This window comes from Eptatretus burgeri, chromosome 6 (genome assembly GCF_056783735.1).
Source record: "Eptatretus burgeri isolate ZD-2024b chromosome 6, Ebu_testis_v1, whole genome shotgun sequence".
NCBI lineage: Eukaryota > Metazoa > Chordata > Myxini > Myxiniformes > Myxinidae > Eptatretus > Eptatretus burgeri.
In genome coordinates this window covers 13,368,333-13,385,832 of record NC_140966.1, presented here as the reverse complement: position 1 = coordinate 13,385,832, position 17,500 = coordinate 13,368,333, and the positions used below count along the sequence as shown (strand labels likewise).

Genomic DNA, 17,500 nt, shown 5'->3' with positions numbered 1-17,500 from the left:
CCCCCCCACTCTCACCCCTCTCTCCCGTCCCCCTCTCTCACCTCTAGTCTCGCCCCTCTCCCGTCCCCCTCTCCTGAATTGTGACGCCCCCTCTCTCCCGCCCCTCTCTCTCTCTCTCTTCCTCTCGCCCCCTCCTCTCTCGCCCCTCTCTCTGTAAATGTATTCACAAATGTCTACCAAGCACAACAATTAATTCAAACCCTTGGGAAACAGCTGTTTCCCTTGGGAAAATTCAAACCTTGGGATTAATTAATAATTTTAACAATTAATTCAAACCTTGGGGAAAAAAACAGCTTTCAAACCCTTGGGAAATAACTGTTTCCCTTTGATTCCCCAGGTCCCCAGCGTTGATTGTGATGCCATACCAAACGAAGAAGAAAATAAATAAATAAACATTCATTGTGACGTCATTCATGACGTCATAGCACCATGTCCTGTCATTAGTTGACAGACGTTATTGGTCATTATTGGTTGACAGACAATATATCGGTCGTTATTGGTTGACAGACATTGGTCATTGTATCATGTAATTCTTTTTATTACTGTCAATTATTGTGCTATTATTATTATTATTATTAATATGCTGTTATTATTATTCTGAGATATGTTTGGGAAAAAATGGCATGATAAGGTGGAACGACACTTCAGCTGCGATATATACACCTTTGCAACACTGAAAAAAGCAATAAAATGGCCGTAACTTGGGAACTGCTCGTCCGATTAATATCATACCTTGAAAAGACACATCCGCGGGTCCCCGGCAATATTCCTGGAAAGTTTCAATCAGATCGGACTGGTGGTTGTCGAGAAACGGCGGTCGCAGACAGACACACGTGCAGACACACGTGCAGACACACATACAGACACATACAGAGATTGATGGAATTATAGATGGATAATTACTAGTGCATGCCCGTACGTACAAAAAAAACGTGCCAGAAACAACAACCACACAGGCCGTTCCCTCACTCTCGTAAACGACGACTGGATTGGGGCATTGTGTTTATCTATAAATGCAGATAAGAAATCGAGAAATTATTAGAATACAGTAAGTCATCACTATCTGGAAGTGCGTACGTTGTAACCCGTAATGGGGAACGCGGCGAAGGATCTCTTCCCCAACGGCCACGCCTACGCAGCAACGTGTCCTGTCATTGGTTTGGTAAATAAATGGCCATAACTTGCGAACCACTTGTCTGATTAATATCAAACCTAGAAAAGGCACATCCTCAGGTCCCCAGCAATATACCAGGCAAGTTTCAATTAGATCGGACCAGCGGTTGTCGAGAAACAGCGGTCACACACACACACGCACACGCACACGCACACGCACACGCACACGCACATGCACACGCACACACGCACACATTGCTGGAATTATAGATAGATGCTGTCGTTATTGTTGCTATCACTTTTATTGGAAGTAGTCTTGCAAAAACCCCTTGGGGAGGGGAGAAAATGAATTGTCACCACAACCTTCGTTTCACGACCCTTACTCACCCTGGGTAGTTTGGTTGAGATTAGAAATTTATGTTATTTACCCCACGCATGCGAAGCGAAAAGCAGGGTTAATCAATCGGTTCATGTCCTTCCGTCTCATCACTTTATGATCGAGAAACAGCTTTGAATGTTATATTTTGAACACGAATCGGACGGAGCACGCATGGAAAGACAAGTCTGCCATTTTGACGTACTTCGGCTCTGAATTTGGCCCGATCGCGCATGCGCAGAAAAAACAAAGAGATACCTTGGTGTTTTCAACATGTCTGCCTGTCTGGCAGTCAAACAAAATTGAAAAATCATTCCAAACAGGAAACTTACTGTTTTAAACCACTTGAACCCGAGTGGCCGGTTTATCGGCCGCGACTTAAACCTTGTTACGACTTAGCCCTCAGGTGGAGGGCTCGGGGTACTGTGTATTGTTCCGGAGGTCCTCATCGACGTGCTCGAGAGACCAATACGTACCCCCATGTGCAGTCACGCTGTATCAGCAGTCAGATGTGACCGAGCGACGTTAGCATCCTCATGCTCAGGGCCGGATTTAGGCATGGGCAAGCTGGGCAGTTGCCCAGGGGGCTCCACAACCAGGGGGCCTCCACATATTTCATGAAAAAAAAATTGTAAGGAAAAATGTATTAGTGAGTGCCTGAATGGTAGTTGGTAGTTGGTGGAACAGATATATGATATTAATCTTATCTCATTCTCTATTTTATCTAGAAGTTCAGATTCTTTGTTCTTGAAAAATATACTTTATGGATGACTGTAAATATGTCTCGTCACCTTTTTAGTATTCTCAGGTAGGGTGGGCCTCCACGACTGAAGGCTGCCCAGGGGCCACCACATGTCTAAATCCGGCCCTGCTAATGCTCATGGCAATTCACACACCCCACTCTTCAACATACAGCATCATATGCAAATCCAACAATGCAATACAAAATTCAAACCAAGAGGAACAAATGCAAATCTTTTGCTCAGAATAAAGAAACATAGGGTATACCACGAAGCAATGAATAAACCACATTACAAAAAAAAAAAAACGATGTAATAAAATATATACAGTGGTAATAATTAAGAAAATAAAGGGCAGACAGGCACCAAGACAAAATGGACAAGACAGATAATTCCACAGTCCACCAGGTCTCCCAAGCTAATCTGGGTGGGGGGGGGAGGAGGGGAAGGAAAATAACAAAATTATATTTGCCAAGATATAAAGAAAATAATTGGTAAAGGAGACAGGAGAAGGAGGAGAAGAAGAAGGAGAAGAAGGAGAAGAAGAAGGAGAAGCAGAAGAAGAAGGAGGAGAAGCAGAAGGAGAAGGAGAAGAATAAGGAGAAGAAGGAGAAGAAGGAGGAGGAGAAGAAGGAGAAGAATTCAGGCCTGTTTGAGTTGACGTTCCAACGGCCTCACCCTAGCCACAGGCCACAAGGCTGACACTTCACCACCACCACCCTTCTTTCTCTCTCTCTCTCTCTCTCTCTCTCTCTCTCTCTCTCTCTCTCTCTCTCTCTCTCTCTCTCTCTCTCTCTCTCTCTCTCTCTCTCTCTCTCTCTCTCTCTCTCTCTCTCTCTCTCTCTCTCTCTCTCTCTCTCTCTCTCGAAGGGTTCTCAAACTTCGCCAATGAAAAAACCAGAGCAATTCCTGCAACACCTTGAAGCCACATGTTGCTTCAGGTCAGCTCAGGTGACACTCAAGATGAGGAAACGCTTCTGCTCCCCCTCTGATCAATGTGTCCCAGTGAGGCTCTCTTCTGCCTCAGCGTCTTCAACACAGAGGGTGCCTCCAACAGGCGGCCCTCGGAGGGTCTCTCCAATCCTCAACGAGGTCTTCCAGGCCAGGTCTCTCGTCACACGACAGGACCGCGTGTCCTGCATTCATTCCCACCTTTTTTCTCTCCCCCTCTCACTCGCCTTTACACCTGCTGCGCCCACTCTCGCTTCCTCTTTTTATTTTTACTCCACCTTCTTTTCTTGAAAAAGCCACACAGTACCATCGCATGAGATAATGTGGAGGCCTAAAAAACACAATAGAAAGGGAAGGGGAAGGAAGGTCCTGCAGCAGAAGGATCAAAAATAAAATAAGGAAAATAAGAAAGAAAGAAACCCATCTTGAGAACCACCGCAACACCAATGCAATACCCCCACCCCGTGAACGTAACAACCTCCATAAAACCGAGCAGCCGGTCAGTAACTGGCCCCTACTTGCTCGTGTTTATCACGAACAACTTCCTGAGCAATTACCGGCTCCGTCATATTGCACCTGATCTTTGGTCTGCGTTGCCGCCAACGGCTCAGGAATTGCGAGGAAGGCTTTTGCCATGCACCCGCTTCTTTACACACGCCAATTGGCCCACCCTTGTGAACACACGAAAGCGCATGATCTGCGGAAGTCATAAGACAAGATTCACGCAAGTTTTTGAAGGTTTCTCACCAAAATCGTTCCAAAATGAGTTGAACGTGATGTCAGTTGATGAGGTGTTGAGCTCACATGAGCAAGGAATAGATGATGATGATGATGATTATGGTAATGAGAGTGATTTTGAGTCAGAGAATGACTTCAAACAGGGAATGTGAAACTGACAGTACTGACAATGCTGGGGGAGTTCCCAGAGGTGTTGGTAGGGGGCGTGGCAGAGCTGGAGGGCGTGGTCGTGTTGGAGGACACCGAAGGGATAGACCAAGGCCTGACTCCCCCCCCCCCCCAGGATGGAAAAGAGCCACTGCAGGGTTCAATGAATGCCAGTTTACACCTATTGAGCAACCAGGGCCTAAAAAATATGCCTGGTGTTGGCTTAATGGTTAGTGTGGTGGGCTTGGGATCTGAGGATTCTGAGTTCAAATCCCACTCAACTGTTGAATTAATACCAGGTGGGGTTGACTTTGCCTGTCATCCTTTCGAGGTCAGCAAAATGAGTACCAGCGTGCTGGTATCCTGTGTCGGAGTGGCGACCTGTCCAGGATTATGCCCAATAGCCAAGGAGACTGCTTAAGCAACACCAACGCTATGCACAGAGTATGGTCCCAATGGATGGGATGGGATGGATGGCCTAAAAATGTACCAAATGTAATAAATGTGGAAAGTTCTCCACGTGACTATTTTGGCTTGTTCTGGGATGGTGTTCTTTGGGATTTACTTTTCACAGAGACTAATGGCCAAGCTGAACACGTGATTGCAGCCAAACCAAACTATTACGCAGCAAAATGTTTCCAACAAAAGCCTCTTACTTTGTCAGAGTTGAAAGCATTTTTGGGGCTCCGAGTCACCATGGAAATGTTGATACGTAGACATAGATACGAGCAGTACTGGCGGTCTGAGGACGCTATGCTTCCGCGCTTGGTTTTCCAAAGGTCATGATGAGACCGGTTTCTTGCAATCTGGTCTTTCCTACATTGCGTAAATGAGGATGATCCTCAGCTTGACAAGACTGATAAAATATACAAGACTCACCCAGTGTTCAATTATGACTTTTTTTTTCCAAATTGTAAACTTTCACTTGACGAGGGAATGATCCCCACTAAAAACAAACTGTCGTTCAAACAGTACATAAAGGACACGCTGATCCGTTGGGGGGAATCAAGACGTTTCTGCGATGTGATTGTGAAAATGGGTATATTTGTCATGTTGAAGTTTACACTGAGAGGAGAGATGATGCCGAGGCTATCGATAACCTTGGGGTTACAGGGAACTTGATTGTCCGAAAGATTGACAAATTCTCAGGACAGAAGTAGTCCCTGAACACCGGCAAGTTCTACACCCCAGTTCAGCAAGTTACCTCCACCAATGGAGGCGAAGGAGGTTATGTTTTCACCCCTCTCTGTCTATCTGTCTGTCTGTCTGTCTGTTTGTGTGCAGTATATCTCAAACAGTTGAGGACGGATTTGAATGAAACTTGGTGGACATGTTGTCTGTGTGACAATGAAGAATCGATTCGATTTCGGTGAAGATCCAAATCCGGATCCGATGACTAGAATTTCTAAAGTGATTCTTCACCATTGAGAGATAGGGCTCAAAAACGATACACAGCACGATATCTCAAAAACGTATCGAGCCCGATATGCTCTCGTGGATCAGGCATTACGGGGTGGAGGTATGCACTCTACCAAGTGCCCTTCTAATTGAGTATTTGACCATAAAACAAGGGATAAGGATGTGTGGAACTACCACGACCAACAGAAGAGAATTTCCCAAGACACTTAGAAGGAGAAACAATGAAATGCAAAAAAGGAGAATGGGTAATTCTATCCAATGGGACTGTTGCTGTTATAAGTTTGGCAGGACAAGCGGCCCATACATATTGTCACGTCAATCTATCTCTCGATATGTTAGTACTGAACAAAAGAAAGATTCCTGTTGCTTGTCCAAAAGCAGTGAAGGCTGACAATGCTAATACAGGAAGAACGAACAAAAATGACCAAATTACTCGATTGTAGAAGTACTGCCACCACTATAAATGGCCAAGAGGCTTGGTAATAAAATTCTTCACGTGAGCTGCGTACAACGCATGTGCGTACTCATGGGTTTCACAAAGCCCCATTCTTCACCAAACACTTTCCATTTGTTTACAGAGAAACTGTCAGGAACTTGTAGATGTTCATCCACTAGGGCAGCATTTGGTAATCGACGCTCAGCAGAGTTTCATGATGAGCGACGACTGAAACGGGATGCTCATCATGATGTAGAAAAGGCTCCACATGAGACTACCAATAAATCGTTGTGTTGTGTGCAGAGAGAGAAGTACCTTACAGCTCAGCAAAGGGACCTCAAGGCAAAGGACAAGGACTTGCCAAAACGAGAATTCTTGTGTCTCGGAAAGCCGGGCAATAACTGCTGGTTTGACTGGCACCACAAGGTAGAGTATTGGCGATAAACTCAAAAAAGAAGAAAGCAAGACAGTCTTTGATTCAAAATATTATTTATTTGTAATTACAGGGCCAGAAAAAAAAAACATTTTTACAGGCACAAAACTGAAATAAAACAAATTTCAACTTCTCACTTGTTTTTCTCCAGGGATCCCAGAGTGGGGGAGCTGAAAGTCCAAGGAGCTCAGGGTTCAAAGGGCTAAGGACGTCATAAAGGACACAAACAACAGGCACGAAGAAACTAATATAATGTGGTTGATAGGATGATGGAATAGACACGGTGGTAAAAACCCAGAATTTATTTATTTATACGTCTTTAAACCTCTATTTAAATTGAATTATATACTTGACCACTGTACAAGACAAATCACCTTCATAATACTTATGTAAGAACCGTGGTAAGTTATATATCGACGTACAGCAGAAGAGAGCATGGCATGTGGGAGTGTGCATATCGATTGCAGAAGAGCCCACAAACACGGCTATGTACGATGACGACACGCAATGTTAATGGGGATTGATTGGCCTCATTAATTAACATGGGCCGTTAACACAATAACCCCCTCAAACTCTCCAACATCATCTTCATCAAAAGCCTGGTGTTGGATTAATGGTGAAGGTGACTACTGGCTTTAGATCTTAGGGTCTTGAGTTCAAGCCCATCAACACGTTAAATAACATCAGGTGGGTTGACAGCCCGTCATCCTTCCGAGGTCGGCAAAATGAGTACCGGCTTACTGAAAACAGGGGCACTGCATCAGCAGAACAGCTGTGCTCCCAGCGTTGATGCAAGCAGCATGAAATAATACTACTACTTTACTCTATGTTATTAATAACTTTTATTCATGAAAATAAATAGCCCAAAAACAATGCACAAACATGTCAATTAAGGGTACAGTTTGGACAAATTTTAAAGATGAAGTCTCCAACCATGTTTTCCCCATTACCCCTGAGGTTTTTGGTTCACACGGATTTTCAAGAATGTAACCCCCACCAATGGAAAGGAGACTGGGACCATACTCTGTGCAGAGCGTTGGTGCTGCTTAAGCAGTCTCCTTGGCTATTGGGCACAATCCTGGATGGGTCGCCACTCCGACACAGGATACCAGCATGCTGGTACTGATTTCACCGACCTCATGGGGATGACGGGCTGAGTCAACCCCACCTGGTATTAATTCAACAGCTGAACGGGATTTGAACTCAGGACCCGAGGATCCAAAGCGCACCACCCTAACCATTAAGCCAACACCAGGCATACCAATGGAAAAGCTCTCCTGTATATACTTGAAACAGTACACGGGGTAAAGTGTTCAATGAACTCTCTAGTTACTGAACGCATCACTATCACACAGACAGTTCAAATTGACAGTTTTATGAAGATTTAAACCAGGTCAATATTACAACACTGAAAACATACAGTCGTCCATATGATCAACCCCCTTCCATGTTATGCTCTCTCTACCTCTAATGAAACGAGTTGTGATTTATTATTATTATTATTATTATTATTATTATTATTATTATTATTATTTTTTAAAGGAGAATACACTTTTCCTAACAACCCAACATGTCCTGATTTTGGCAGCATTGCAGCACCAACTGATAATTTGACTTTTTCTGCACCGTAAATTGCAACACATTTTCTACAATTGTTTGAAGCTTTTGTGATAGTCATTGCGATAATCAAGTCTTCACATAACCTCTGTACCACAACTGAAAGAAGCGAGGTGCACGACAAAACTAGAAGAGCACTCGGTAGAGCACATACCTCCACCAGGCTGGTTAGTTTACATTATGTATCCCACTGATGGGCCGGATCTGGATTCGGACCTGAAATAAAATTTAATCATCTTTTTCTTGTCACCCACCAAACTCACCCACCAAATTTTCTCCGAATCCGTCTGACTTTTTTTCAGATATCGTGCTATATACCGTTTTAGCCCCATCACTGAATGGTGAAAAATCAATTTAAAAATTCTCGGATCTGGATGTTCACCCAAATCGAATCATTTAGTCCGTGTCACATACCCAAGCTCTCCACTAAATTCCCTCCAAATCTGTCCACAACTTTTTGAGACATTTTGTTCAGACAGACAGACAGACGGAGACTGGTGGAAACAACTTCCACTCACTTTTGGTAGTGGCGGTGGTCATAACTGGTTACTTAGGTACACTGGAACTGGTTTTGGAAGGATCCAAATATCTGCGCAAGGATTGTGATTGGAAATATTAATACATAGTGTGCTTCAAGTTGCAAGGCTATTATATGGTTCCAGTCACACCTTCACGTTTTAGCCAGCTTATGCCGATTTTTGAAAAAAATGTCTAAAACGCTGGTACACGTCGAATACGTTATGGGTAAGTTTTGGAAACATTGAGGGCACGCTGAAAAACACTGCCATACGTCGTAGTACGCTGGCTTTCATCGTTGTACTTTGCGGTTGTCCTCAAATTTTCCATGCTTGAAATTTGTTAGACTTATGCCAGCGTATGACTCACAAGTTCCGCGATGCTGGCCATAAGTTGTAGGCACGTTATGCGATCGTTGACACACGTCGACACACGTTACTTGTAAGTTACTCATAAGTTGAAACACGTCAATGTAATGGTTAGTGTCAGTGTTCCAGACTCCCTGGTTTTTAAAAAAAAAAAAATTTCTTCGGTATGACGGTGATGTTGACACTTCGATTTCTAGTGCGGTTATGATTTAAATCGTTGAGCGGCAGCCTATTAATTATATTATATTATAACCGCACTAGAAATCGAAGTGTCGACATCACAGTCATACCGAAGAAAAAATAAAATAAATAAATAAAAACCCAGGGAGTCTGGAACACTGACGCTAACCATTACATTGACGTGTTTCGACTTATCAGTAACTTACAAGTAACTTTTGTCGACGTGGGTCAACGATCGCATAACATGCGTACAACTTATTCCCATCGCATGCGGAACGTGTGAGGCATACGGCAAGTACGTCATAAAATGTTGAACACGTTTAAAAGTACAAGACGTACTCCACTTAATACGACGTATGATAGCGTACTTTAGCGTTCTATTCACGTATACCAAACTTACCCATACCGTATTCGACGTGCGCCAGCGTTTTAGACGCTTTTTCAGAGGTCGGCATACGCTGGCAAGATCGCCAAGGTGTGACTGCGATGTTGACACTTCCATATCTCCGGTGGTTATGATTTGAATCGTTGTGCGGCAGCCTTTTAATAGGCTACGCCACGTGATCGTCGGCGATACGTGCATCGCGCTATGCATAAGTTAGACTATCGTTGGGCATAGGTTGTGAACGCCGACAACAGGCTAAGCATTCGTTGGTATAAGTTATCTATAAGGCAACGAAACGTTCTGTGTCCGTTACTAATATGTTAGGCATCCGACCAACTCGTTATGAATACGTCCGAATCTTTAAAAAAAAAACATCAAAAGTTCAACGTTTTACATACATTTTGATACGTTGCCATTGCTGGCGAAAACGTCAACGTGTGACTGGGCCTTAAGCAAGGTCACACGGTACTGGTATAATGTCATTAATGTTTCTCCTGAGTCGACCAAGAACCAGTTCAAAAGCATGAAGAAATAAATTAATGAAAATAAATCCATTGTTCTGTGTTGGCAAGCCAAAGCTCCGACTCCAGAACTATCGGCAGTGATGTTGCCATTGTACTCAGAACATTTACATCAACATTCAATGCAATGACGACCTGATTTTTAGCTCACCTGAAATGCAGCTCCAAGGAGCTTATGGGACGGCACGTTGTCCGGCCGTTCACAAATATTCAACTTCTTTTCTGAAACTACACATAGGATTTTGATGAAACTTTACCACAACCTTCATCACCGTGTATGTACCAGTTTGCTCATTGCATTACAAAAAAATAATAATATCTTTTTAAAAAACATCGGGCTCGAAGGGGGCTTTCGGGGGTTGCCCCCCAAAATAGGTATTTACTTTCTTCTCTGAAACAACACAAGCTATTCTGATGAAACTTGACCACAACCTTCATCACCAATGACATAACAAAGTTTGTACACGGCATTAAAAAAAAAAAATATATATATATATATATATATATATGTATTGGAGTCTGAGGGGGTAGACTGAGGGAGTTCATGGGAGGATTGCCCCCCCCCCCTCTCCCAAAAGAGGTATTTGCTTTATCAGAAACACAAACAATTTCGATGAAACTTCACTACAACCTTTTTCACCTGTGACGTACCAAAGAATGTTCATGGCATAAAAAAAGGGGTCTACAGGGGGAGAGAGGGGGGGGGGAAGACTACCCACCCCCAAAAGAGGTATTTGCTTTCTTCTCCATTATATATATATTTGTGGGTTATCCATGTCTACCAGCGGTTGCCTGATTATCTTATCCAGCAACTACCAGGTGAGCGTCCAGCGGAACTGCCCCGATGTATTTTTTCAATCATGCTCAAGAGCACAAATGTATTTCAACTCGAAACACTATGTCCTGCTATCTTACATCATTCAAATCCTTGACAATTTCCAATTGGTCAATGAGAAAGTAGAATTTGATGCAAATTTTAAAAAGGCACATGACCTTTGACCTGTTCAACTCAAAATTGAATCGGTTCATCTATGTATCACAGTCCATACTTGTGTCAAGTTTGGTTGAAATCCCTTGTGGTTCACAAGTTATTGTGGTAACAAAGCCTTTCAATTTAGGGTCACATGACCCTAGATCTTTCAACTCAAAATCGAATCAGTTTTACTTTGGATCAGTTCAGACTTGTACCAAGTTTGGTCAAAATCCCTTCAGCGGTTCACAAGTTATCATGGTAGCAAGAATCTGCTCCGCACAGACAGACACACGGCCAGATGGGCAACCCGAATACATAACGCTTCACAAGATAAGGCTGCGAAGGCATAAAAATACCCCGTTGCTAAGAATCATGTTGATGTGCTGCTTTGCAATGAGTGCCCGGGTATTAGCCATTTTGCAAATCTAAGGCTCATGACCAACTTTTCATAAAATCTCTTTTCCTTAATACACATTTTGGGAGCCATGACATTGTAACTTGCAGTTGTGTTGAGGATAAAATGCATGTTATTATCCTTAAAAGTAATAATAATAATAATAACAATAAATGCAAGTCAAAAGAACACACACGTGTCTTGGCTGTGCAACAGCATTATAAGCAAAGGTTATAAACCTATGTAAATGCATTAATCAAAACAAAATGCAAAATTACATTGTGAAAGTTTTCTCTCAATATGGATGGATATATGCAAAGATTAGTTTGGCCTCAGCCTTGTTATCCTGAGCTAATAACGAAGAAGTATCACCAGGTCCAGTTCAATGAAAGATTGTCCCCAACATAATTACAGGGTGTTTCCAAAAGATTGATGCAACTTTGACTTCCTGCCACTTCTTTGTTTTTTGACCTACACCGTTTTCCTTTTCAGGGGTTAGTTTTGTTATCGTGGTATTTGTTCCCTGTGATTTCTCGCTCCGTAGCTCAACTATGCCATTGACAGTGAAGCAGAAGACAAAAGTGGTGGCTCTATGGTACGAGACTAAATCGTATGTAGACACCCACCAGAAAATGTTGCTGTGGTTGTTGATGGCACCGTTCAAGTGGAAATGGGCTTCATCACTGAACCAGATTAGGTTGATCCAGTTTAGGTACTGCTCCATCCCATCACTGAACCATTTGCACATATCAAGTCTCCTTCTCATGTCATCTTGACTCGGTTTATGCCTAATAGAGAAGATGTATGGGAAAAGCTTCAATTCTTTAGTGAGGATACGCCAGACTGATGTTCGTTTGATGCCTCGCTCTGGGGAGCACCGGCGGTGGGACTGTCCACTGCAGAATCCCACACGGCATCGATGTTGGTTTGGCTCTTGGCTGCTGATGCTGGCCTGCCACTGTTGCCCTTACTCTGGTTGTGCACTGTACCCTTGTGCTCAAAATGTTTCACAATACGTTGAATGGCACAATTTGTGGGTCCATCACGTGTTCTGAGGTCGTATTCCCGGCAGAACCTCCAGCGGGTGTCTACATATGATTTAGTCTCATACCACAGAGCCACCACTTTTGTCTTCTGCTTCACTGTCAATGGCATAGTTGAGCTACGGAGCGAGAAATCACAGGGAACAAATACTACGACAACACCACCAAACCCTGAAACGGAAAACGGTATAGGTCAGAAAACAAACAAATGGCTGGCAGGAACGCAAAGTTGTATCAATCTTTTGGAAACACCCTGTATACGTGAATGAAAATAAATAAATAAATAATAATAATAATAATAAAAGTGGAGCACCACAACCTGGGAGTAAGGCTCACTCATCTCTGATATTCCACCAACACGCACTATACACAGGCAAGTGATCCTCCCCAACAGAACATTTTCCCCATCCCTTCCTTTCCAGAAACGATTTAACACTTCGCACACATTGCCAGGTTAAGACCACCAGATAATCGAAGCGTCAAACCTGAGCCTCAACCCGAGACTATTGTTACAGTTTGCATTGCCTTTTTATCCCATGGTTGATGCGTAACCTGGACGTTTTGCACTATGTAGAGCAAATCTGATCGCAGTGTGTATGCATTTGCAGGTGGTTTCCGTGTTCGAGACACTGCAGCGAGAGCTGTTAAAACAAGCCGCAGGAGGAAGTGGATCTTCTAGCGCCTCTGGCCATAGCAGAAGGAAGGGTTCATCTCGACTCATGGGCAAGATGTCCCGCTTTCCAGCAGCACCGTCGACTACTAACACAGCCAGAACATTTGGCTTCAACTCATCGTAGCACAAACTTGCAGCAGCTGGATGCAACAAATAAGGATGTTAAAGATGCCCTACTCTCTCTGCCTCCTGAAAATAAGGAGCAAAAGGTGAAATTATTTTTTGCAATGTCATGATTTTGAGCTCATCCACAGACCTCATGAACAGTCGATCCATTAATGTTACCGAGTTTGTTTTTTAATGACAAAACAATTGGTTTTGTTACGATCAAAAAGCCAGGAAGCATCATCGAAACCACCAATTTTACACCTTTCCACCCCATTCTCATGCTGCCTAAGAAGCAGGGATACTGACAAATTGAACAGATTCAATGCAAAAGCAACAAAACTCAGGATTCGAAACTCTTTCTGGTTTCACAAAGCTGTAAGTGGAATAAACATCAACTCGTGTGAACTGCAAGCTCACTTTGTTTTACCAAATGTAAAAATAAATGTAACTTTCAAGTTTTCACTTATTTATTTATTTATTCCGGACCACAGAGATGTACAATAGAGCGATGGGAAGTCACTTGATAGAAACCATGTGTAACGTCATTGTAAAACTGATCCACTAATGAACTCCTGACTACCATCCTAAATGGAACAGAACTGTCAAATAAAACTAACTTGACAAATGTTACAAAAATTTCCATCAAAAAAATTGCGCCTCATCACATGACAAAACACTGCTCCAATCCACCCCTTCCCCCCCCCCCAAAAAAAACCAGAGTTCTTTGCACTGCGGCAGCATGCGCACGCATGATGCGTGCAAACACGCGGCACATGCAACCGTGTCAGGGGTAAAATATCTTCGATTTTACCTAACCGGGAAAGGAGAAACCAAAGTAGAACAAGCCTTTGCACACAAATTTGATTACAACCTTGCATCAGTTCTTGAAGGAACTTAAAAGCAAACTTTAATCATCAAGTTGCTTTGGACATAAAGCTGAGCAGTAGCACAAGCGAGGCAAAGCAGGTTTTTTTTTGTTTTTTTTTTGGCCGTCCCACGTACTTTTGCCCTTTGGCATCCACAGAGAGAGGGCGAAGCAATGATTGTAAAAGGAAGTGGGAAGACATGATGGTCAGCAAACAATTGTACACAGCCTTTCGGCATGAGATGATATTTTTATTTATACGTCCAAGACGGTGAGTTAGGCGCTGGGAGCTGAGCCTCGCTTCATGACCTCCATGTTCAACAGCAGCGTAGCAATGTTCTTGCATTTCTCGACAGCTGTGGTGACCAGAAGCCAGAGGTCGAAGTCACTTCATCAACGGCAGTCATCCAGCAAAGATGAACCAAACAAGTCGGTGAGTTTCATGTCGGTAGCCTTCCCAAAATGACGTTTCGGGGTTTCTGTGACAATTCATCACATCACTGTTCACCACAGCAGGCAAAAGCATGACACTGGAAATGACAGATGGCAATTATCTTGAACGAGCTCAGGTGTATTTCTGTTGAGGTGGTGCCATTGATGATGTAGCTTTTGCTCGAAGCAAATGCAGGAAGGTAACCGAATGCTGGTGACCACAATATATAAATCAGCAATAAAAAAGGTAAAAGCCGTGTCCAACACTTTGCTCTTGCCGGTCCTCAAGAAGCTTGATGGGCTGCAGGATGGCCGAGTTATCACGATCTGCCAGTGTGCTCTTGCTACCCTTCCTGCTATGGCAGTCACGGCAAGATCGTTCGAGGTTCCACCTTCCTCTGAACCTTCAAAAGCCGTTACAGCCTGGAAGACACTGAAGCCAACTGGCTAGGTTAAGGTCACTTAAATAGTCAAATAAAACGAAAATGGTCTATTTCACTCTGTACAATCAGATCACTGACAAAGTCTGAAGATATTACTTCAACATCATGTGTTTCTACTTTCATTACAACCTATATTATGAGGGATAGTTCATACTATACTTTGCAATTATTGTTGTTTGACAATCAGCAATGCCGATACTTGTGGAATTATTATGAACGAGCAGAAGGCCATGCTTAAAAATACCACGACAGAAAAGCCTAAACATATTATTGTATAGAAAGAAAGGAGGAGAAGAGAAGATCGCTACGACGTTGTACACTTGCTCAGCATACGAGCGTGACATGAAGACTGAGTGGTGCATGGGTAATGTGAGCACAGTTGCACTCCTTCCCCCCCACCCTGCCCCCTGGAGAAGCAAAGTTAGCGTTTGTTAGCGATGTGAATGCCGACAATGAAGGGGAAAATAATAATAATGCAACAGCGGTTTACACCATGATACAACAACCTGCATCCAATTGGGGGGGGGGTGTCAGCAAGGGGTGGGGGCCGGCAGGGGAAAAAGCCTTTAGCTCCATCATGATTGACGCCTTAGCGTATATTATAATAACAAAAAAATAGAAATATATAGATAAGGATTATTTTGTATAGAAAAAGAAAAAAAAAAAGGAGAAAGTTGGCATTCTTAGCGATGTGGATGCTGAAGGATGATGGCGACGGGGGGCGGGGGGGGGGGTGTGGAGTGGGTTGCACTATGGAACGACATCCCGTGCCTGACTGGAGGGTCAGCAGGGAGTAGGGGTTGTTGGGGAAAAAGCCTTTCACTTCATCAGGACCTCGGTCTCCTGCGTGCCTGCGTCCGTCCCTCAACAACTGTCCTATATACAATCAGCAGCGCAGCATGCAGGTATGCACGCAGCAGAGAAATACATGCATACACACATATACGTACATGCAGCACATAACGTGCTGCACATACACACGAGGAGAGTTTGTTTTGTGCATGGGCCGTGCCTAATCCGTTCCTCAAACAGTTTGATCAAAAGGAGGAGGAGAGGAGGAAGATAATTTATTTGTTCATTACTTGAAAAAAAATCTAAGATTTTTCAAGTATATTGGTTCGTCGATTTTGTTATTCTATCTGTTTGTCGGCTGCAGGTCACAATTTTAAACCAATCTTCACAAAACTTCACCACATGGTCGAGTTTGTCACAAGGAACAAGCCTATTGTTTTTGAGGTCAAAAGGTCAACAATGGCCGAAGGTCAGTAACTTCAAAGTGAGATTTCAAAAAATCTTCAATTTTCATCCGATTGACTTGAAATTTGAAGAGGATTTATATTTCAGGTCACTGAATTCAGCCACCAATTATTTTAAGGTCAACATAGGCCCAAGGTCAACAACTTGGGTGGTATTTCTAAAATCCTCAATTTTTATCCGATCGACTTGAAATTTGAAGGGGATATATATTTTGGGTCACTGAATTTAACCACCAATTATTTTTGAGGTCCACATCGGCCAAAAGGTCAACATCGGCCGAATTTCTAAAATTGTCAATTTTCATCCGATTCACTTGAAATTTGAAGAGGAGTTGCATATTTGATCATTTAATTCAACCACCAATTCTTTTTGAGGTAAAATTTGTTTTGTGGATTTTGCAAGTATCGTGCTCTGCACGACGTTGTCTTCTCGTTTTGATCTTCCTCTTCGTGTGTTGTTGTATATTATTTAGAATTCAGGATTTAAAAAGGCTGTGATGAATATCCAATTAACACTCTCCCCCTCCTCGCTCCCTGAGTGTATAGTTAGGCCGGTATCTGTACACCGCCTAATTTTATTTTTTCCCATTAATAACCACCATTTTGTTAAAGCAATTACACAAAGACTGGTGTTCCCATCAGCGAAGCGACGGGTCTTACATTCTAGTTATATATAAGAAGCGTGTTATTATATATATATTAATAATAATAATAAAAATGATATGAGTTCCCTTAAAACAGTGATTCTCAACCCTTCCTCTCACATTTACCCCCTTTGGCTTGATATATTTCGCCATTCACCCACTTACTCCCATGCTAAAAAAATGCATGGCCGGCATAGAGGCACAGAAAAAAAGAAGATGGAACAACTTTATTATTGAGATTTTGCACAAAATAAACTTTGATAAAGGAAAAAAAAAAAACCATACAGTCCACTTATATCAAACAAGATCAAACAAAAATACCAGAAGCATTATCAGTGGGAACTCTTCTGATCCATTGAGTCAACCAGTTTATTTATTTGAGAAGCTGTTGATGACGACGCTACCCTCATGTCGTCATCGGCTTTCAGGCAGTTCCTTGCCTTTGTCTTCATTGCTACTAAAGTAGAGAAACCTGATTCACATAGATATGTGGTGACAAAGGTAACAAGCACTTTGAAGGCTCGCTGACTAAGAAGTGGGAATGAATCTGTGAGTTTCATCCAGAAATCAACACCAACTCTATCAAATTCTTCCTTAAGACTAGCAGAGGACTGAAGATCAATCAGCTCCTCTTTTGCTGGGTTGTCATCTCTCATTTCTGACAGATCAGTGGTAAAAGGTCTTAATATCAATCTTTCTGTCTGTATCACGTCTTCTGGAAAGTAGCCA

The 17,500-nt window shown here is 42.8% G+C and overlaps 2 protein-coding genes across 6 annotated transcripts in view; one reads left to right on the top strand and one right to left on the bottom strand.

Moving 5' to 3' along the window:
* LOC147024315 (ras-related and estrogen-regulated growth inhibitor-like) overlaps positions 1-13,591 on the top strand; it is a 40,852-nt gene extending 27,261 nt beyond the window's left edge. For all 4 annotated transcript variants that reach the window (XM_085884082.1, XM_085884081.1, XM_085884083.1 and 1 more), the window contains one exon: positions 12,959-13,591. In XM_085884082.1, coding sequence (XP_085740208.1) covers positions 12,959-13,147 — 189 coding nt within the window. In that variant the 3' untranslated portion in view covers positions 13,148-13,591. The remainder of the gene's footprint in view (positions 1-12,958) is intronic.
* A 399-nt stretch (positions 13,592-13,990) lies between these two features.
* Positions 13,991-17,500, bottom strand: part of TNPO3 (transportin 3) — a 143,120-nt gene continuing 139,610 nt past the window's right edge. For both annotated transcript variants that reach the window (XM_085884079.1, XM_085884080.1), the window contains exon 22: positions 13,991-14,861. The gene's annotated coding sequence lies outside the window, so the exon portion shown is untranslated. The remainder of the gene's footprint in view (positions 14,862-17,500) is intronic.